Raw genomic sequence first — 22,019 nt, 5'->3', positions numbered from 1 at the left:
ACCCCAGAAGAAACTAAGGACATTAGCAGCAACAGTGAGAGGCAGCCTCGCCTCGAATCCCAGATTTTCCACCTTCTCAAATATGATTAACAGGAGGCTCTACCTTTGCTATTAGTCTGTGTTTTCTGAAATGAGGTTAACTCTACTCCTAAGATGTCCAAATCAGTAATGAGCTGCAAATTAAGAATTCTGACAGTGCCTGGCTGAAAAACAGCAGGAAATCTGACCATCTGACAGAGAAGATCACCTCTCTGGTTTTGGAATGACTAAAATGACATGTCAGAGGAAAGGGTATGTTTGTGGAACCGTTTGTTCCCCACAATCAAATCAATGAACTACCGCTTTCTCTGGCAGCGGTGCACCCATCTCTTCAGGATGCAGCTTGGTAGAGAAAATGCCTTCCCGAGGACCACCAACCATGACATGATACTACGTCCAGCCCCAGAAGCTGCCTTTCTCCAGTGTGTGTTTTGCATCTCCCAAGAGCTTGGTCTCCTATAAAGTAAACCATGAAAGGCAAATGAAACAGACCCTGTTATCCACTGTTATTGGACTTTGCTCTGTTTAAAGTACAGTCCTGCAGTCTGCCAAGCCTTCTCAGAGAAGCCATACATGGGGTGATTCTCCTCTCCATTCCCATTCAAGTGATGTTTTAATGGAGAGTAAACAGCAAGCTTGAAAATAAACAGCAAGCAGGAGATGCAGATGATAGGAGGGCATAAAGACTGAGTTTTATATTTTCCGAGTGCAACTGCACCCCAAATCTACTTTTGGCTGTGAGTCCCATGGTAAGGGTCAGAAATGATCTTCCGTAAGAGAGTGAAGGGGTAGGAGAAAGCAGAATTAACTATCTTTCCGATGCAGCTGTGAATGTCATGGGGTTTCTTCTTGAGCTTTTATTTTTATTTTACAACCTTGCCCTGGGGTTAGATCTGACCCTGTTGAGCCAGTTTTTAGTGGACAGGCGGCTTCTTTCCTTTCTAAGAATTGAAAGTGGCCTTCAGGAGGGTGGAAAAGCTTCCTTCAATCCGATGCTACAAAAATAGCAGCCATATTCTGACATTTACCAGGTTTGCTGCAAACCGTGAGGGAGGATTTTTAAATTAACCAAATAAAATTCTCTGCACACATTAAGAAACCTCAGAACTTCTGCCCAAATGCTAAATGCTCCTAACATCACTGTCTACTTCTGAATCACGTTGGAAAGATTTACCTTGTTATCAAGCCAGCATCTGTGTTAATGCAACTTATACCTGCGGCTCCTCTTTTCTTTCCTGGCCCAAGTGTCTTGTCCAGACCTTTCAAATTATTCAGAGTTTTTTCCCTCCCCTTCAGTCCTTCATGGTTTTCAGATCCTTCAGCCAACTGCCACATGACTCCACTCATGCCCCAATTTTTCTATGTCCCTTTAAGATGGGATCCAGGAACCGGACTGTGGGCTATGAGGGTCTTTATCATTTCACCACTGTGCAGACATCAAGTACATTAGCTCTTCTCTCTGTGCCATCCTCGTGACCAATTAGCAAAAGGGCAGGCTGGAGCTGTTCAGTAAGCATTAATTGGTGGCGATAAAATGCTGTGGCAGAGAAATGTCTGACAAATGTGTTCAGGAAGTCCTCGACCTTACAGCCAAGTTTACAAAACTGTAGTTTGGAGTAACTTCACAGTGAATTTTAATTCAGCCTATAGAGGCCTATACAGATAATTCAAACAGGAGAGCCTCTTGGACCTCACTGCCCATACCAGTGGGGAAGCCGACTGGGGATTTGCATCTGGAATGTAATGATTTCAAATCCAGAGGTTCATGCTATCATGGATTATTCCAATCACCTGTATTGGTTCAGAGACAGGCAGTCTGGCAAATGCCTTCCCAACTCCATATTCCAAGTACTTGAATGTACACTGGAGCTATAACTTGAGGGCTTTTTCTTTTTCTCACACTTTCTATGTTTTTATTTGAAGTAGACAACTGAGTCAGATGAGACAGACTCAAAAATTATTATAAAGGACACTGAGTTTCAGCATTACAAAAATGCCAAATAAAGATGTCTTCCTTACAGTTAGGCAAGAAGTATTTCAAGAGAGGATAATTCTGTTTGTATAAGCAATATTAGAGATGTTATATAAATATATGCTATATATAGTAACACATATGTAACTACTAACATCAGATAATGTCTAAAAATGACCACTATAGTTGAGCCACTAATGGATTAAAATGAACTGAGAAACTCTTTGCCTGAATGTGGTTCCTTCTTCACAGAACTGTGAGGATACCGGTTGGATATATGGACAACCATTCAGCTCCTGGAGAGGGGATATCTGTATGGTCCAACATGCTGAGACCTTTCTTGACCTCCCAAAGGTGAATGGCAGAGATGGCAGCCACACTGGCTCTCAGTCATTGGGCCATTCCAAAACTGGATTACCTTCCCATGTATACTCCCCTCTCCTGCCATCTCATGTCTGAGTAAAATGCCATCAACTACAAATTACCAGTGTATAGGCTCTCACCATGGAATCAGAGATTTGCGTAGGTAATGAGGGAAGGCCTCTTGGAGGGGGGTTATTTGAAAAGAAGTATAGATTATACACAGAGTGGGATCATATGTATTGTATTTCTACAGACAAAATCATTAAGCACAAACACAGCAGGATTTGTTTAATAATAAAGTGGTTTGTTGGGGTTTAGGATTTTATTATTTCTTTTTAGAAAAATGAGAAAATTTACAAGATGCAAAGGTCTTACACAATACATTATCACCAATGTTTGCTCTCTTTACACCTTAACCGGTGCCTTGGCTTAGCCCGTGTTGGGAAGAACATGGACAGCATGAATGCAGTGGAGACCCATCGTGGACACATGTAAAAGGAGGACTCTATGACAAATGATGTGGGGCCAGCCTGTTTCAAAAGCAAGCCAAGAAATCACAGGAACCAGCAAAGTCTTTGCACGGGGAGAGCATGGGGATAGGCCCTGCTGCCATGTGCACGGGGTGCACGCCCCCACACTGCCAGCACCCACTTTCACTAAGACCATAGCAACAACAGAAAATGGTATCATTCCTTTGGTGGTGGTGTTTTGTTTTGTTCTGCTTTGTTTCTGCAGGGCTACTCAGGGTCCCAATTTCTTATTTCTGTCTTCCTTTTCATGATTCAGTTCCAAATTCTTAAAGCAGAGAAGGTACACAGCATCTTTCATGAATTTTTCAGGATCCAGTTCCACCCAATGATAATGCACTAAAAGAACAAAGATAAAACACATTACAGGAGAAGGTCCCAAAATACACCTTCAAATCCTATTTAAAAATATATATATATAACCAGGCCTAAACAAACAGCTGAACACCTTTCAGTTCATACAATGACAACAGCATGACAGTGTTTCACTTTATAATGAACGATCTGCCATGTTGTCATGTAATAAATCCAAACAACTTCTCACCGAAGTCTCCAATTTATTAGAACCTCGTCCTTAGAGCTCGAAGAGATTCTAGATATCTGGGAATTAACTCACTTCTTAATGGCCTTTGGATCAAAGAGAAATGAGAAAATATTTTAAACTGAACGTAAATGAAAAAGCAACATATCGCCATCTGTGATATGCGTCTAAGGCAGTATGTAGAGGGAAATTCATAACATCAAAGCTTGTATTAGAAAAGAAAAAAGCTATCACATCAATAATCTGAGCTTCCACATTAAGAAACTAAAAGAATAAAAGCAGAATAAAACCCAAAGCAAGCAGAAGAAGAAAAATGAAGACTAGAACAGAAACTAGTGAAATTTCAAACAAAAACAAAAAATAAATGGAAAGCAAAAATAAATAATTAGAAAGATCGATAAACTTGATAAACCTCTTGCCAGACCTACTAGGAAAAAAGAAGACATAAGTTATGAATATCAGGAATCAAAGAGGCAACATCAGTATATTTTATTATAGGCATTAAAAGGATAAAAAAAGATATGTCACAAATAATTTTATTCCTACAAATCAGACAACACAGATGAAATAGACAAAGTCCTTGAAAAAAGACACAAAAGTCTCATTTCCAAATCCTTTCAATCATGAGGGAGGCAGAGGGGAACCTAAATATAAAGCATAGGTACAGAGAATAAACTAAACACTTGCTTTTGAGTTATTTTTAATATTGCTCAAAGGATGGTAGGTTCTTCAGTATAAAATATCCCAGTGTCTCAAGTTTCCCTTGATAATTCTGAGGCTACAAGAAAAACCAGCTTGTCTTGCCAAGATTTGTGAGGCAGGCGATTGACATCCAAGAAACAACAGTTTCTATTCCCTCAGATCTAAATTCTAATTGGGTGAACTTCAGTACAAGCAAAAGTTTCTTATAATAGTAGGTTGCATAGTGATACCACACATCTTTGAATATGCTTCTGGACACACCCAGCACAGGTTGCATTCTTAGAAAAGGGCCGTATTATGAGCAGATACCTCCACAGAATTAGGAGTCTTCCATTCCTGCGCCCAGCTGGTTATGGAGGCCCATGGACTCACACTAGAAAGGCTAACTTAACTGCAGCTATGTTCTTCAGTTGTATATGGACCCAAGCAAAGGACTGAAATTTTCCCCAAGGTCTACCCTCCTGCTCTAAAACCCACAAGCCACAGTCCTGCACTACTTCCTAAGAGAGATCTCAAAGACCACAAAGGGATAGGGATTACACAAAATAATTTCCTGGGACCATATTACATCCATTTTTGAGTCAGGGTAAGAAATCCATATGCTCCTGTATTTTAATCAAGATGTTAACCCAAATCTAGACACCTGAGGTGTATTAATGCCTCTTTCCTCATCTGCAACACTTATAATTAAAATCCTGAAATTGGATCTCACACTGACCTTTGGGGAACTTCGTTTTCTTGGTACAGTTTAAAACCTTTGTTTCTGAACTTTTAAAATGAGCTTTGGGATCCTGCTTTAGTATATTATTCTTCTACATTTACTTCAAATAAATATTCTACATGTTTCAAAGCTCTGAGATAATAAATTTACGCTTCCAATGTTTGATGCGCAGATGGAAATGGTCAAGTTTGTTGAAGAAGAATAAATGACCTGGAAAATGTTCACAATATTTCATCAGATGATAAAAGCAGTGACATTATATGACATTATATATAGTCTGTCTTTATGTAAAATTAGAGAAGGAGATACAGAATTATCTGATTAGAGAAAATGTTATAAAAGCATTATGTTAATAACGATTATCTTCAATGAAATGGCAGGTGAGTTTTATTTTCTTTGAGCATTCTGGCATTTTAAACAATTTTCTGTAATGAACGAACATTAATTCTGCAATACAAAATGGCTTTCAAAAGAAATTTTATGAGAAAGACAATTCAGAAATTCCAATTCCCTACCAGAGAATCACAGAACTGGAAGGGATCCTGAGAGTTTTCATCCCAGGGGTTCTCAAATTCTATAGTAAACCACTCAGGCCTAGGGACTTCATAAAGCACCTAATCTGAAGGGTTTAAACTAAGAACTCCTTCAGAATGAACTGTTCTAATACTGGGATACCCAAGAGGCACACCTCATCCCAGTATCAACAGTGACAACATGAGTGATGAGCTCCCAAGCTGCATGCAAGAGCCTTCTAGCCAACAACAGACACTGTTCCACCCAAAAGCCACTGCCTCACCACATGGGTTGGTCAAACAGATACTGCTTTTTATTGTCAGTCTCACCTTTAACAAATGTTCCTTTTCATTTTCTTAGACATAACCATGGAAGAATCTAGGGGCCAGGAAGCTGGCTGTCAGGTGGGTGTGGCTGGTGATCATAGCCGTGGCATGGCCTGAAGCATGAAAGGCGAGGCGGGGAGGGAGCTATCTGCGTGGTCCACCTGCCACATAACAAGCACTAAGCAGATGTCATGTGCAAGGGAACAAACACATGATTCTGCACAAAAGAGTGGAAATTTAGAAATCCTGGAGGAAGGGTAATGTGCCTCCCTGTGAGAGCCTTGAAAGGATGGCATCTGCTCGCATAGTATAGTTTTCTGATGTCCCTGTGAGTCAGGTGAGCTGTCTGAGGGCAGACATGACCTACAGGCTGGAGGCACCTAACAGGGAGCAGTACATGCCTGAGATAATGTAGCGCCGCAATTTCAAAGCCTTATAGAAAGAACCTTCTGGAGTGGTTCTCTTTTATTGCCTGCAAACATCAGAGGCAGTAGGGAATAGTCCAGCACCAGAAGAAAGGAATTCCTCACAGCCTGTTTGAGTCTCTCAAAGATGCTGATTTCCATCCAGCTGATCTGCTTCTGGCTTCAGGCCATTCAAGCAACCACAAAATGTAAGTGCTTGAGTCAAGATACACAGACCACAGACCTGCTCTCCAGACCACTGTCAAAAGAACCCAGCTTTTATGTATTTATTTCAGGCTACAGCTAGGAATCTAATCTGATTCCACTTACCTAGAAAAGAAAGGCTGTTCTATGAGAAAACATGAGTCTCTGAGAAGTCCACGTTATCAGAGGAGGATTCAATATGACTTAGCATTTACAGAAATTCCAGTGAGCCCTCCACTGAATTGTCAAGTGAAGAATCTCTGCCTTTACGTGAGGGCAAATGGGCCCGAACTGGTGATGAGAACATGAGGACAATGACTCAATTTCCTGATTAAAACAGAAAATCTTAAGGCACATGGGTGGCCCAGTCGGTTAAGCTTCCGAATCTTGATTTCTGCTTGGGTCTCAAACTCAGGGTTGTGAGTTTGATCCCTATATTGGGCTCCATGATGGGTGTGGAGCCTATTTAAAAAGAGAAGACAAGAGGAGAAAAGAGAGAAAGGATGGGAGGGAGGGAAGAAGAAAAAACAGGAAGGGAGGGAGGGAGGAAGGATGGAAGGACGCACGGAGGGGAAGCACGGAGGGAGGGAGCAAGGCCGGCAAGGAGACAGGCAAGCTTGGTATGGTACACCAAAAACAGAAACTGACAGCAATTAGTTTTTAACTAATTTAACTAATTAGTTTTTAACTAACTTCCACCTATCTATTGCTCATGTATATGTGTACATATTTAATCAAGCCACTCTTACAGAACTGACAGTAGTTCAGAACATTCACTTGTCCAACTGAACTTCCTGCAGAGATGGGCTTGTTCTATGTCAGCACCACCCAATATGGCAACCACTAGCCAAATGTAGCTATAGGACTATGGAAATGAATTTTAAACTGTGTTTAATTTTAATTAATTTACACTCAAATATCCACGCACAGGTAGCACCTACTGTATTAAATGGCATACTTCTAGGTTATCTGAAAGCTTAGCTCAATACTTCAGCAATAGACAGAATTAATAATTACAGCCAGGTTCTTGCCAATTCTCTAACAATTACATATTTGTAATTACATATTTGTAACATCTCTAACTGAGGTGGAAGCCTAGACCCATAGAAAATCCAACCCTACTGCTGGCAAAGTAACATAATGTGCCGACTATGTATCAGTGAGGAAGCAGTTCAGTCTGTTGTATAATAACAAAGCTCAGAACAACATTAAGGTTTGGGAACAGTAACCTCCTCCAGGTTAGAAGACAGAGAATGGAGCAGAAGATAATTTCTTTAGAAATCTGCTTAAAATTTCCCAAATGTATTGAAAGACAAACATTTACAGGTTCAAGAGGCTCAGAAGACCCAAAGCAGTCATCAAGAGTGAAACTCAAGATGTGATACAGATGTTGGAATTATCAGACAAGGGAAAATAGCTGCGATTAATATGTTAAGGGCTCTAATGTGTAAAGCAGACAATATGTAAGAACAGATGGGTAATGCAGCAGAGATAAAGAAACTCCAAAAAGAATCAAAAGAAAATGCTAGAAATAAAAAGCACCATAATAGAAAGAATGCCTCGGATGGGCTCATCAGCAGACTGGACACAGCCAAAGAATCAGTGGGCTTAAAAAGTGGTTAATAAACAAACTTCCAAACTGAAATGCAAAGAAACAACAGAATGGGGGGAAGGGGATATGGGGCAATTGCAAAAGGCATAACATACACATAATTGGAATACCAAGAAGAGAAAGAAAGAGAACAGAGAAGTATTTGAGATAATAATGGCCAAGAATGATCCAAACTGTAAACAAAGAAAGGGAAAATCTTCAAAGAAGCTGAAGGGGATGGGAGGACAGGAGGAAGGAGGAATGGACAGCTGAGAACCCACCTTACCCATGGAGGAAGAAGGATGAAAATTGCAAAGGACTTCTCAGAAGAAATAATGCAAGCAAGAAGAAAGTGCAATAAAATATTTAATCCACCGAAAGAAAAAAAACCACCAATCTAAAATTCTGTACCACTGAAATTACCCTCCAAAAGTGAAGCAAATAGACTTTCTTAGATCTGCACTGTAAGAAATGTTAAAAGAGGTTTTTCAGGAAGAAGAAACATGATATGGGTCAGAAACTTGGATTTGCAGGGTGTCTATATGGCTCAGTTGGCTAAGTGCCCAACTCTTGATCTCAGCTCAGGTCTTGTTCTCAGGGTCATGAGTTCAAGTCCCACATTGGGTTCTGTGCTCAGCATGGCGTCAGCTTGAGGATTCTCTCTCCCTCCCCCTCTGTCTCTTCTCCCACTCACTCACAAGCTCTTTCTCTCAAAAAAATAAATAAGTCTTTTTTTAAGGTATGTATTACAACATCTAGGGCGACCACTAAAAAAAACTTTTTAAGTTCAAAAAAATGAAAACAGCACCTCCAAGGCACAGTTTTATACATGAAGCACCAGCACCTGAACTAGGAATGAATGTTGATACAGGGAAGCAAAATGAAAGCCGTGGAAATGAAAGAGATTCTACTTTCTACAAGTTGGGGTGAAAACACGACTATCTTCGAATACACACAAACTTCTCTAGCTCATTAGGAAGAAATGTGCTCAGCCAGATCCATCTTTTATTCAGACAAAGGTCAATTTGAAAAAGCAAACAGATGGCAGCTTCCAATTCTTTTCCTTGCTTTGTTTCAAGTGTGTTGACATTTGAGGACAGAAATGTGGGGTACTGCTCAAGAGTGGGCTCCTCTCATACCCTAATGATGGCAGCAAAGTAAATACTCAAATGAGGCAATACTTGACCTTGCACTCAAAGGCAGAGAGCATGCGGTCCTCGTGAAAGGCTGCCATGTGCCTCGGCTATGGCCAGAAAGGGGGGCACAAAAGGAGTTGCTGCCTCAGAGGAAACCTTGAACCCTCCACACAAGGTGAATGAGCCTGAAGAAATGAGACAGAGGACAAAAACAGAAGTGTATTTTAGCACTTCCCTGTCCATCTGATAAAATAAGAAACATCTGCAATGTGATAGAGAAATGTCAGCACTCTGGGAGTGTCCTCTGAAGGCTTCTGACTCACTTTCAAAGAAAACTGTGCCCGAGCTCATGCAATCTCTCACTCCATTTTCTTTTGCCTTTTCTTTCTCTCTCATGCCTTGGAAACTCAAAGCTACTCCCTTAGGTTCTATGAGGCTCCCCAGGGCTCCTTCTGTTTATAAAGAAAAGCAAATGAAAACTGCAGCTCCCCTCACTGAGGCAGGGGTGGGGCTGCTGTTTTTCTGTGCAGCACAGTCAGTGCCAAGGTCACCTTCTGTTACTATTTAATTCAACTCTTAGAGATATCTGAATATTTGGTGATGTTTTCATGGGTCTACTGGGATGACAAATTTCAGCAGATGGGGCAACAAAAGCCCATGGGCAACAAAAAACCCAAATATGTAATTGGAGGAGCAGCTGTCATTTACTGCTGGCCTCCTTTAATGGTCTTCAAATCTGAGCACATGTCTATCATCCCAGAGGTGGTGGTAGCCCAGCTCCTCCCTGGCCCTTGGCTGGCTGCAGCAGTGGGGTCTCCAAGGACCCCTCACGTCTGTCCTTGTCTGGATGTCAGTACCAGCCACCAGGCCTCCACTGCCTCCTCTGGTTAGAAGTCCAACTGGACATCCACCTTAAACTGCCAATCAGTAAATGGTTTGCCTCCTGCATTTTCACGAGCCCATCCAAACATCCTCACGAACCTCCATCCCACTGGGTAGCAGCAGCACAATCTAGAATCCACAGTAATTCTGCTCACCTGGGTGTTACAACAGCTGAGTCCTCAAATGGCTCCTGTGCCTGGGTGCTTGGTGTGGTTCTGTACCTGGTGCTGAGCCCCAGGGACACCACTGAGCCTCACTTGATAGCTCAGGAGCAACAGCCCCCACCCCTGCCTGCCCTCACTAGCACTACAGACGCCTCACATCCCACCCTGGGAGCCAAATGGAGATGGTGGTTGAGACCCACAGTGTTGCAGAGCAGCAGTGCTGTGGAGAGCTGAGGTCACAACCCTCCTGGCTCTCTCAGCTTCTGGGGCAGACTCCCTCCTTCCACCTGGACCCACGGTCAGCTCAGCAGACCCCCACACCCTCTCTTCGACACGCCTCATAGGGCAGTGAGACCCTCTACTAACTCCTGCTGTATCTTGTTGCCTTACCACGTCTTGCTGCCCCTTCTACTCAGCTGCAATAGTCTCGTAGAGACCTACAGCCATCCCTCACAACAGTCTCCTGCCAGGACTCTCACCAGGGACCAAAGCGCAGGCCCCTAGGCGTCCAGCTTCCCTGACAACCCAACCATCAGCCCAAGGACTCCAGCCTGGAGCCAGAAGACCAGGTGTGGCCCTGGGCTTCTCCATCCATCCCTCTCCTAACTTGAAGCTTTCTTTCATCGTCCCTCCTGCCAGACAGGGTCTCCCCAATACATCATTCCTGCTCATCTACCTTCTCTCCCACCTCCTCCCCAGGGCCATAATGATAACCGGGCTGCAGTTCCCTTGAGTTTGCTTCCCCCACCCTGGTGTCCTTTCTATGGCTAGTTTTTGACTCTTGAATAATGTGGAGGTTAGGGACACCAACCCCTACACAGCTGAAAATCCATAGAACTTTTGACTCCCCAAAGACTAACTACTAATAATAGTCAGTAAGGCTTACCAAAGCCTTACTGACAACACATTTTCTGTACGTCATACATATTATGCACTGTGTTCTCATAGTAAAGTAAACGAGAGAAAAAACAACATTATTAAGAACATCATGAGGAGGGACGCCTGGGTGGCTCAGTGGGTTAATGCCTCTGCCTTCGGCTCAAGTCGTGGTCCCAGGGTCCTGGGATGGAGCCCCGCCTGCTTTCTCCTCTCTCTCTGCCCACTTTTCTGCCTACTTGTGATCTTTGTCTGTCAAATAAATAAATAAATTCTTTAAAAAAAAAAAAAAGAAAGAAAGAAAAGAAAATCATGAGGAGAAAATACATCTCCAGTCCTGTCCTGTATCTATTGGCACCAGAAGCTTTCATCTGTTTGCAAAATGAATTGTCAGTACCTACGTCATCGTCCTACAGAACACAAAACACTGTATGCGTTATCCATATTACTAACCCCAGACACCAAAAATGAAAGGACGGTGTGAAAAAGAAATTCATATTTATTTACAGGTGTAATGCTAAGTGCGTTGATAACAAAGAGGCAGCAATAGGATTGCTTTACGGTAGCCTAGCCTATGGGCTAATGAATGAATCATTATACAATTTTTCTGGCATACAGTTTCGCAGTTGTATTCATAATACAGTACTATAAACACTGTTAACGCTGTTTTAAGAGCCACATACCTCTGATGATAGGCCAGTATGCACTTTGTCCAGTTCTAAGACAGAGAGGCGCAATGTATGGTAATTCTTTGAAAGCAAGGTTATAAAACAGTAAGAGGAAAAACATGTCATCAATTTCACATTAATATCACTCACCTTCCACCTGTCTAAGGATAGGCTCTCCGCTTCCATATGCATCTTGCACACGATGAATATGTGGGCAGTGATGACGATGACACAAAACGTCTCACGCAGTCGGGGCTGTACGACTGCTAGGTTTTCACATGGGAATCACACATACACAACCCATGAGTTTTCTAACTGTACAGCAGGATGATTATTTACTATTCAGTAAGTAGAAGTGCATCATCAATAAGGTCTCCGTCCTCGCCATCCCTACGATGAGCAGGCGGTGGGGGAAGAGGAGAGGCTGGTCTTGCTGTCCTGGTGTAGCAGAACAGAGGAGGAGCTGGAGGTGGAAGGGGAGCTGGAGGCAGGAGAGGCAGGCACACTCTGTGTAACTTTATGGAAACAAAAATCTCATCATTTCTAACATTTTTGCTTTCTCTTTTCTCCAAAAATGCTTCTCTGTGGAACCAATCCTTCCTCTCTACCTTTGCTTCAGTTTCAGCATTTGTATCATAAAAGAAGGCAAAAGCAGTCAGGAATGCCTGGAACCCTTCTGCCAGACAATAGTTTGTTTTCTGCTATTGTTGCTTCTAGGTCTTCCTCCCCATCGCCTGACACTGGTTTGGAAGCACTCATCTTCTTCAAGTTGTCTTCTGCTAATTCCTCTGTGGTGCCCATTAGCTCTCGAATTTCTCCAAGATCCGTATCATGAAACCCTTCATCCCCTCAACACACCTTTTCTTTTTTTTAAACCATATCCATAATCTCTTTCATGATTTCCGTGACTGACTCTGTTGTACATGCTGTGAAGTCATGCACAACATCTGGACAGAGTTTTCTCCAGCAGCGATTTATTGTTTCAGACTTGATGGCTTTCGCAGCATTTTCTATAATAACAGTGGCATCTTCAATGGAGTAATCCTTGCAGACCTTCTTGATGTTCTGTTGGGGTTCTCCTCCAGATCACGGACTATGCTTTCCGTATGGTCCCGTGTGTGATGAGCCTTCAGGGTCCTCGTGATCCCCTGATCTACAGCCTGAATTAGAGACCATGTGTTTGGAGACCACAGACCACTTTGACACCTTCAATGTTGAACTCATGGGGTTCTGCAGCCAGGGCATTGCCCAGTATCAGAAAAACTTTAAAAAGCAGTCCCTCCTGGCAAAGTACTCCTTAACTTCAGGAACAAAGCATCAATGGAACCAATCCAACAAAAGGGTTCTCATTGTCCAGCCTGCTTGTTAAGCAACCAAAAAGAAAGCAGCTGATGTTTATGTTTTCCCTTCAAGGCTGGGAGCGGGGGATGGTTAGCAGCTTTATAAATAAGGGCAGTCCTGATCATAAACCCAACTGCATTTGCACAGTGAACAGCAGTTAGCCTCTCCCTTCCTGCCTTAAATCCTGATACTTTTTTCTCTTCCTTACTAATAAATGTCCTCTGGGGCATTTTCTTTTCAGAATAGGGCACTTTGCATTAAAAACATGTTCAGACAGATATCCTTTCTCCTTGGTGATCTTCCCAATGGTGTCTAGGAACCCGTCTGCTGCCTCTTGGTCAGCAAAAGCTGCTTGATATTTGTAAAGCCAAACCTCTTTCTAAAATTATCGAACCATCCTTTGCTGGCACTCAGTCTTCCAGTTTTAGATCCTTCACCTTCCTTTTGCTTTAAGTCATCACATAATGATTTCACCTTTTCTTTTCTCAAATCATCTTTCAGTCTATAGGTACGCCTTTCTCACAGCAATCAAGAAGTGCAAGGTTTCCAGGCCTACAGGCATAGCTGCAGCAAGGGCTTCATGAAATTCCTTTTCTTCCTTTTTTTTTTTTTTTCCAATATTCCTTACCCTGGATTCATTTATCCTGAAATGGTGGGCACTGCAGCTTCAGACCGCAGTGGTACACATCAAGCAATTCAACGTTTTCTTACAGCGTCATGTCTTTTCTCTGGTTCTTGGAAGCACTTCCAGCAGCACTAGTGGCACCTGGGATGGGTCCCACAGTGTTATTCAAGGGTGAGGATATTGCACGAAACATGATGAAAAATATGCAAGAACTGTGACAGACCATTTTTACCACGATCCATAATTTACTGTAGAGACAAACTGCTCACACGGAGATGATGGAACATCACACAACATCTGACGCAGATACTCACAATGCCTGAGCTCACCACAACAACAATAGGAGGTGCTCAGGAAATTATTATGGTAGTATATAGCATGTGCTGCAGTTAATTTTACGCAGTTACCATTTAATACTGCATCTTCACGCTTGTTTACATGTCTCTCCGCTGTACATGGTGCCACATATGGTCTGTTAAGTATTTCTATGTATAAGTTTTGATAAATTTTAACTTTTTATAATAGGTTTATGTGTATTTTATGGTCACATTTGTGCCTTCACGACATGCCTAACTTTTTAATTTTTTTTTTTTTTATTTCTAGGCTACAGGGTTTATCTGTTGGCTTTTTCAAATTGTTGCAAATCTCCAAAAAATCTTCCAACATATATATACTGAAAGAAATCCACGATAAGGGGATCCACAGAGTTCAAACCCATGCTGTTCAAGGGTCAACTGTAGCATGATTTACCCCAAGTTCTATACTACCCAATTTGCAATAACTTCAGAATTAAATATGATTACAGGTTTTAAACTTTCACTGATTTTAGAAAAGCAAAAAATAAATACCTACAAGTCTATGAGAAATTTCGCCTTTTAAACTTTGTGAGATGTTAAGAAAGCAATGCGCACTTTCACCTCTTCCCCATCTTACTGTGTGCTGTCTCCTATTGTGAAGCATGTCCTCCAGGATGTTCTGAGACACAAAGTCACAGTCTCTTCCTCTGTGCATGGGCTTTCTGGAGTTTCTCTTGCACACAGAAATGCAAAACCACTCCCAAGCTGCCCACTGGCCACAGGATACTAATGCCTAGGATACCTTTCTACTGGAATTATTCTCATCTAACTAACTAAAACTAATCTACTGGGATTACTCTGAGGCCAAAATCTAACACAAATAGAGACTTATGTTTTGCACTGATATAAAGAGTAGAATTCAGTACCCCCCAATAAATAAAGATTCAAAGTATTGTACAGAAACAATTACATCAAAAATTAAAACATCAAATTTTAAAAATACAAAAATTATTCATTTTAATTATACAATAATACCATTATACAATAATACAAATAATTTGAATAATATAAAAATACAAAATTAGCAGGTAGATAATATAATCAAGAAAGAAATCAACTAGGTGACATAAAAATTTTTTAAAGCCATTTTGAAAATACAAGGTCCAAGACACATTAGAATTTGTGTGTTTTTGTGTGTTTACATTGTTAAGCTGGGTTTGGTTACTGGCAGATGAATATTCCTTATCTATTCATTGAGTTCAGCATGAGAGTCTGAAAATTCAATTTTTAAAAATTTATTGAAAAGTCCCAACACTCACTGGGGAAGAGGTTATTATTTATATAATCTTAAAGCTGAAGGGAAAACACATGGTGCCGTGTCAGAGTAGGGCCAAGAGAGCAAAACACCATGCAGGCTGGCCAGCTGCCCTCCGTCCAAGGAGAAGAAATAGAAAACATCGGGTCTGGATTTTTGCTTCTGAACCAAGGAATCACCCACTATAATGACTGTCATTCCTTGGCCATCAGATTGGCCAGTCCTTCATCCTTGGTTCAGGTGGCAGGAGTGGATATGGGGTGTTCTCTCCAGCACGATCCCCAAGGGGCAGGGGAGGCTTAAGCAGAGGTGCCACAGACACATTGCGGGGGGGGGGGGGGGACGGACCCTGCCCTCCCACCCCATCCTGCTAGGACAGTCAGCCTGCCCTATGCCTTTACCTGCGTGCCTTTCACAATAGCACTGGTGACGGGGAGGAGTTTTACTCTTTAAGTTAATGAAGAAAAACCAAGGAAGCAAAAATGACACAACTTATTGTCACACAGAAATTGACCAGAGGGAAATGAGAACTCAGTGAGTTTCTGAGCTGTTGCTGGACCTGCAGAGCGAGCGTACTTGTAAAAGGAACTTCAAAAGCTACCCCGTGCTCCACCCTTCAGACTGAGGCTTTCTGTCCAGCTCATAAGTCAGAGGCGCCAGCAGGATTTGTGATGACAAAACTGACCACTGATATGAGCAAATCACCACAAAGTTCTGAAGGGACGGCAATGGAAGTTTTATGTGATATCAAGGCCACAGATCACACATGTAAATGTTACTGTGTGTTCATGAATATTTAACATTATTCAGACACCACATAACACTTTTTGGAAGGTTCTCCCTAATGGACACCAACTGTTTCAGTTCATGAATAAAAACCCATGTCTTGAGGTTCAGACCAAGAAAAGGGGGTGGGGGGCAGTTCCCTCTAATTCCTGCTTCACTTTCATATGAGTGTGAGAAAAATCAGCCAAGACCAGTGACTACAGTTCTGTCACCACCCCAACCCCCATAGAAACAGGGAAGGAAACAGAGTGATTAGGAGAAAAGTCAAGTGGACATTACAGGATTGATTATCCAGTGTCTCCCATCCCTTAAAACTACCAGTGAGGGGGCGCTTGGGTGGCTCAGTGGGTTAAGCCTCTGCCTTCAGCTCAGCTCATGATATCAGGTCCTGGGATCAAACCCCGCCTTGGGCTCTCTGCTCACCAGGGAGCCTGCTTCCCGCCCCCCTCTCTGCCAGCTGCTCTGCCTACTTGTGATCTCTCTCTCTCTCTCTCTGTGTCCAATAACTAAATAAAATCTTAAAAAAAAAAAAAAAAACTTCCAGTGAGTCCATGACACAGCCTTTCTGAGCTCTCTGTCTTGTGCCTTTGGTCTGTGTTTGTAAACCAGTCTGTGTTAGTGCACCCGACTATCACTGCGACTCTGTAATAGAGCTCAGTGTCTGGTAGTGCGCATCCCAAAGGTCATTTCACAGATGGACTTCCCTTTTGGAAGGGAAAGGGAAGGCAGAAGACCATCTTATGAATGTTCTCCTCTCTCACCGCTCAACACCTCCAGGACGCACCTGTATGTTGACTTGGTTTGAACCAAAGACAATATATAAGCTGAAGGCTCCAAAATGTATGGCCAGACCTTGCTCCTATCTTGATTTCTGCTGGCCTCTTGGTTCCAACCTCGCTCCCCTCAGCTGCTAGCGTGATCTCCTTAAACTCTGGACCTGATTATGTCACCTGTATATTTGAACCATTTCAGAAGTTTCCCACCATCCCAGAATGAAATCCAAATTGGCCAGTTGCACACCAGGCCCTATGAAGCAGGACCTCTTCCTCTAATTTTACGGAAGCTCCCTAGACAACCCAACCCAAATGGTAGCCAGTGTTTCAGCCACTCTTTCCCACCTCTGTTCCAAAACTCTCTGTTCTTTTCCCACACCCAACAATGTTTGCATCTGCTCTTCTCCTGGCTTGGGCAACTCCCACCCTTGCCCCTCATCTGCCCATTTCCATATGTCCTCTAAAGTCTGGTTCTGGGGTCCTCCCCTCTGTGAAACCTCCTCAATTTCCCTCTCTGCCCCCTCACATTCCCTCCACAACAAACCACATTGCTGATTATTTCTATGCTTCTCCCTGAACTTGCAAACTCTCATAAGTAAAGGGCTCTTCATAATGTGCTTGCTGGAGGAATGAGCTTGAGCAAAGGCCTTCAGATGGCTGGATCAAGTTTTAGACACCTCTGACCTTCAGGCAGGGAGGTGGACTTAAGAGACACTACTGGCTATGGAAGGGAAGAGAATGAAGCCCAGCTTTAGCAAAGGGAAACTGGGAGTACAGTCGGTACCAGGCAGGATGAACTGAAGGATGAAGAATATGAGGGGGGCAGCTCTGGAAGAGCAGGCTGCAGGCGACTGTGGTCCCCAATGGAGCTGCTGAAAGCAGGACTGGAGAGGAGGGAGCAGTGGTGAGGAAGGGCTCAGGTGAGGCTCCTAGCCTGCATCGCACATCTGCGAACATGCTGGAAATGCTCACAGGAGCAGCAGTTACGGCCAACACAGGCAAGTGAGGAAGGAGGAGACCCCAGGCCCAAGGGTTCCCTGTCCGCACCTCCACTTTTCCAGGAAGGTATGGGTGAATGCCCATAAAATGAACTCTGCCTCAAAAGCCATTCTGTCTTCCATTTGTTACCATTTGCCCAAAATGTGAGAAGACATATGCAGGGAGGGGAGGCTCCTACCTGAGTTCCATCCCTAAGTCTATGGCTCCCGCTCAGAAGACACGTCGCCCTCCGCCCCACTGCTGGCACTGCGGTCTTCTTTTCGGGGGGCATTTCTCTCTTTGCTTGATTCAGAAGGCCCCTTGGCTCTGGTCTTTTCTTTCCTCTGCTGCTGTTTTTCAAGCTTTGACAGCTGATTATAAAAAGTAAAAAGACTTGTTTTACAAACATAAACATGTACCTCTCTATCCAAAACACCGATTACTTCACACGCAGCAACCACTAAACATGCTTCTGTCTGATAAACCAGTGTGCCACAGGATTTCAGATGTGCCAAATGGTCTGCAAAATGTCTGTCAGTTGGGCACCTAAATTGTTAACACAGATTAGTCACACGCGAGATCTCTCTGGACTTTTCTCCACCTGTAACTCATCTTGCCATGTGCTCTTTGAAAATGGTCAACCAACAGGCTTCACTGACAGGCTGAGAAGAGCCCTATGAGTGAAAAAGCTTTTATTCTGTTATTTTTTTCCTCTGATGTCTCTATAGCTTTTTCTAACCAAGTCGTCTTCCTACTTACTCTTTTCTAAAGCGTGACCAACACACTCCTCTATGTGCTGAAGGTGGGAAAGAAAACTCTGAATAAAAGATGTTAAACAATTTTAGACATCGTCTTAATTCTGTTTGTTCTCTGATACTGAACTTACCCACAACCAAAACCGTAAATGCTCACAGTAAGGCCTCATGGGGGCTACACAGGGACACTGGTCCTGGGAGCCCTCTCAGACCTCCTCTGGGCCAGCTGGGGGACATGACTCTGGCATCCGACTCCAGAGGGACCTGGGTCCACTTCCCCCCATGGTTAGTCTCCGCAACGTGTTGAAGGAAAACACAGAGTAGACAGTCAAAAGAAACAGATCATCTGACACCCTAAGCAACAGCAAGACCACTCAAGAAAGGCCTGCTGAGAAACTTGTCAGAGCATACTGGCCAAGTTTGGGCCCATAGGATTTTCTAGACCAAAAAAAAGCCATCTGTAATGAGAGACAGCAACACCCAGTTTCATGTGCCTCCCAGACCAGGACTACAAACATTTTATAGTTCATATCGAAAGAGGGAAACTTAATGAAGAGCTGGCTTCTCCCTGTCAGTCACTGTCCCTCACCCAAGCATATAAAGAAAACACTGTAATTAACCAGCCATGTCATCTCTGGATTACAGACAGACTTTGAACTGAATCTTCAGATAGATCAACAATCAGCAACTCTCAATTTGGTCCAGAAAACCAAATTTACTAATGGTTGACCTATAATGTTATCTTTCCCACTCCCCCACTTCCCTGAAAAGCTGTAGTGAACAATTAGGTTGGGTAACATGCTAACTAGACTTTGCGAATGAAGACATCACTTCACCTCTAACCCATCAACTCTCCTCCCAAGTAACTTTCCTGGGTAAATTCCCATTCATGTGCATAGGAAAGGCTCACAGGAATGAGCACTGCACTACTCTTTGTATCAGCAAAAACCCAGACATCACCTAAATGTCCACTCATAGAAGGACAGATAAATGTAATGCAGTATATAGTCAAATAAAGCAATACTGTAAAGCAGATCTAGTTGCATCAAAACAGGTCATGTTATGTGACCCAAATGAAGTTTCAGAAGGCTATATGAGGCAGGATTTCAGTTACACAAAACACTATACTAACAGGCTTTTGCCAATATGGTCTGACCAGGAGAATACAAGCCAACTTCAGTAAAGTAGTTAAGTTTGAGGAGACAGAGAAGAGAATGGGAGCACAGTGGAATGAATATACACGGGCTTCTACCAGAACTGTCAACTTTTACTTTTTTTTTTTTAGTTTATTTATTTATTTATTTATTTATTTGATACAGAGAGAGAGAGGTCCCAAGTAGGCAGAGAGGCAGGTGGAGAGAGAGGGAGAAGCAGGCTCCCTGCCGAGCACAGAGCCTGATGTGGGCTCGATCTTAGGACCCTGAGATCATGACCTGAGCCAAAGGCAGAGGCTTAACCCACTGAGCCACCCAGGTGCCCCTCAACATTTACTTTTATAAAAACACAACCAGGTATAGATATGTAAACTGCTTGCTACTGGCACTTGGACCCCTGACAATAAGATACTTGCACCATGATGTAAACCAATACATACATAGCTTCCTTCACCAACGAAGTCTGGAGAAAGTATCAGCTACTGAACTGTGTACTTTGTGGCATTATTTCTCTGTACTATTCTGCGACAGAGAAAAGAGCAATTTCTTGCATTTAAGGTGACAGCCTACCATTCTCATTCCCCTTTTGTTGTTAAAATGCTCCTTTTCTTTATGACATGAGGAAGATAGTATATGGGGTCCTTCTGTCTTGCTCTGTTTTTTTTTCCAAAAATGATCTTGGATTGCACAATGTGAATGTACTTAACGTTACTGAACTGCACACTTAAAAATGGTTAGGATGATAAATTTCATGTGTATTTTAATACAATTTAAAAAAACTTTTTATTGAGCTAGATATAATCATCATGTATTATAGGAGTTTCAAGTGTACACGTAATGATTTGGTATTTGTATATACTGCAAACTGATCACCAAGATAAGTCTAGCTAACAGCCATCACTAAAGAAATTTGTTAATGATCTCAGAAAACACAGAGTTGGCACTCCATGCTGGACAGCACCCCCCAATTTCTTTCTTTCTTTTTTTTTTTTTTTTAATATTCTTAGTTCATGAAATCCAAACATCTGGAAATCAATGTGCTGCAGTGAACTGTGCGAAATTGCCTTCTGCTGCCAGCAGCTTATATTTACATCAGTGTCTGTGTATGTGTTTATACATGTATGTATAATAAATATATGTGTGTATCTATAGACAAATTATACACATACACACACATAAAATCATGAACATGTTCCAAGTTAAGCACAAAGAAAGCATGATTTTTATTTTAAAAAGAGACCCTCTCCGTGTTGTGTCCCCTCTTTAAAGGTAAATATAGAAAATCTGAGTATCACCAGTGACTTAGCCAAACCAAGCCTCCCCCCACCGCTAAGATTCAATCTCATGCAAAGGCCTATTTGTCAACTGACCTATTCTTGATTTTCTATTCTTAAATCCTGGTGAAAAGCCAGACCCTGGTGATGGGAATAATTCCTAATTAAAGCAGGCTTGTCAGAGATTCCTGCAAGGTCCACAGTACCCATCTGATTCTGAACTGACTTGGAGGTGCTATCAACAGAGTATGAAACTGTGGAAACATCAATCTGACCTTTCACCCCAACCCTGTTGCCTCCCACCACGGACCACACTTGTAAAGCATCTATGATAATTACTGAAGTGACAGGCATAGCCCAAGTTTCTGTGAACGATGTAATGCTGATTCTCTTACATTATTTATCTTAATACAACCCCAACCACATATGGTTCCATGCCTCGAAGTTCTCTGTGAGAACATTGTGAACTAACCTAATAAATTTAAGCCTTCTCTCAGAAAACTTGGAATCCAAGGCAGCCAAAACTTGGAATTCACATCTCAAGGCAAGAAAGCAGTTGGATTTATCTTTTAAGGAAACAAATGAGAAAGAAAGAAGAAGAAGAAATCAGAAATGCATATGGAATCATGTAGGATGTCAACAGCTTTCAAATTAACAGGAGATGCATGTCAAGGAGAATGTAAACCACTACAGGTCCCATGAACACATGATCTACAAACAAACACTGAAGCACAGTACTTTTGGTTTTTTCTTTGTTTGCTTGTTTTTTAATTAACTGATGAGGGTGTCCATAGTGCAAAGAAACACTGTCCAAGCCGTACAGGCTCTAGTGTTATAGGGAGAAATCCAACCCTCCACAGCCAGCTCTGGGCACACAGACGCTGCCAGGGGCTGGATAACTGTTCTATGGCCAGCCTGTACCTCTCACAGTGAATCTTAGAAAGCTCCGAGGGGGCTAAGGTGGGGGGCATGGGAATATCTAGACCCCAAACTCCCTAACTCATGATTAAATCCAGAGCAAATAAAGGATTTTCTCTGTCCTAAAGCGGTCCGTGCTCGAACTGCATAATGTCAGGATCAGGCAGCTGCACAC

General features: G+C 42.5%; 1 protein-coding gene across 2 annotated transcripts in view; it reads right to left on the bottom strand.

The window, feature by feature from the left end:
- Positions 1-2,657: 2,657 nt before the first annotated feature.
- The window catches only part of DTD1 (D-aminoacyl-tRNA deacylase 1), a 170,278-nt gene continuing 150,916 nt past the window's right edge, over positions 2,658-22,019 (bottom strand). Inside the window, exons 5-6 of one of the 2 annotated variants that reach the window (XM_004754150.3) lie at positions 17,943-18,114; positions 2,658-3,240 (exon numbers count right to left, since the gene is read on the bottom strand). In XM_004754150.3, the coding sequence (XP_004754207.1) occupies positions 17,962-18,114 (153 nt within the window). In that variant the 3' untranslated portion in view covers positions 2,658-3,240; positions 17,943-17,961. The remainder of the gene's footprint in view (positions 3,241-17,942; positions 18,115-22,019) is intronic. The other variant, XM_004754151.3, reaches the window with a different exon arrangement.

The sequence above is a fragment of the Mustela putorius genome, unplaced genomic scaffold (assembly GCF_011764305.1).
Source record: "Mustela putorius furo isolate JIRA1106 unplaced genomic scaffold, ASM1176430v1.1 tig00000253_pilon_pilon_pilon, whole genome shotgun sequence".
NCBI classification, from domain to species: Eukaryota; Metazoa; Chordata; class Mammalia; order Carnivora; family Mustelidae; genus Mustela; species Mustela putorius.
Note: the sequence above shows the minus strand (reverse complement) of the source record. Positions and strands in the feature narration are given on the sequence as shown.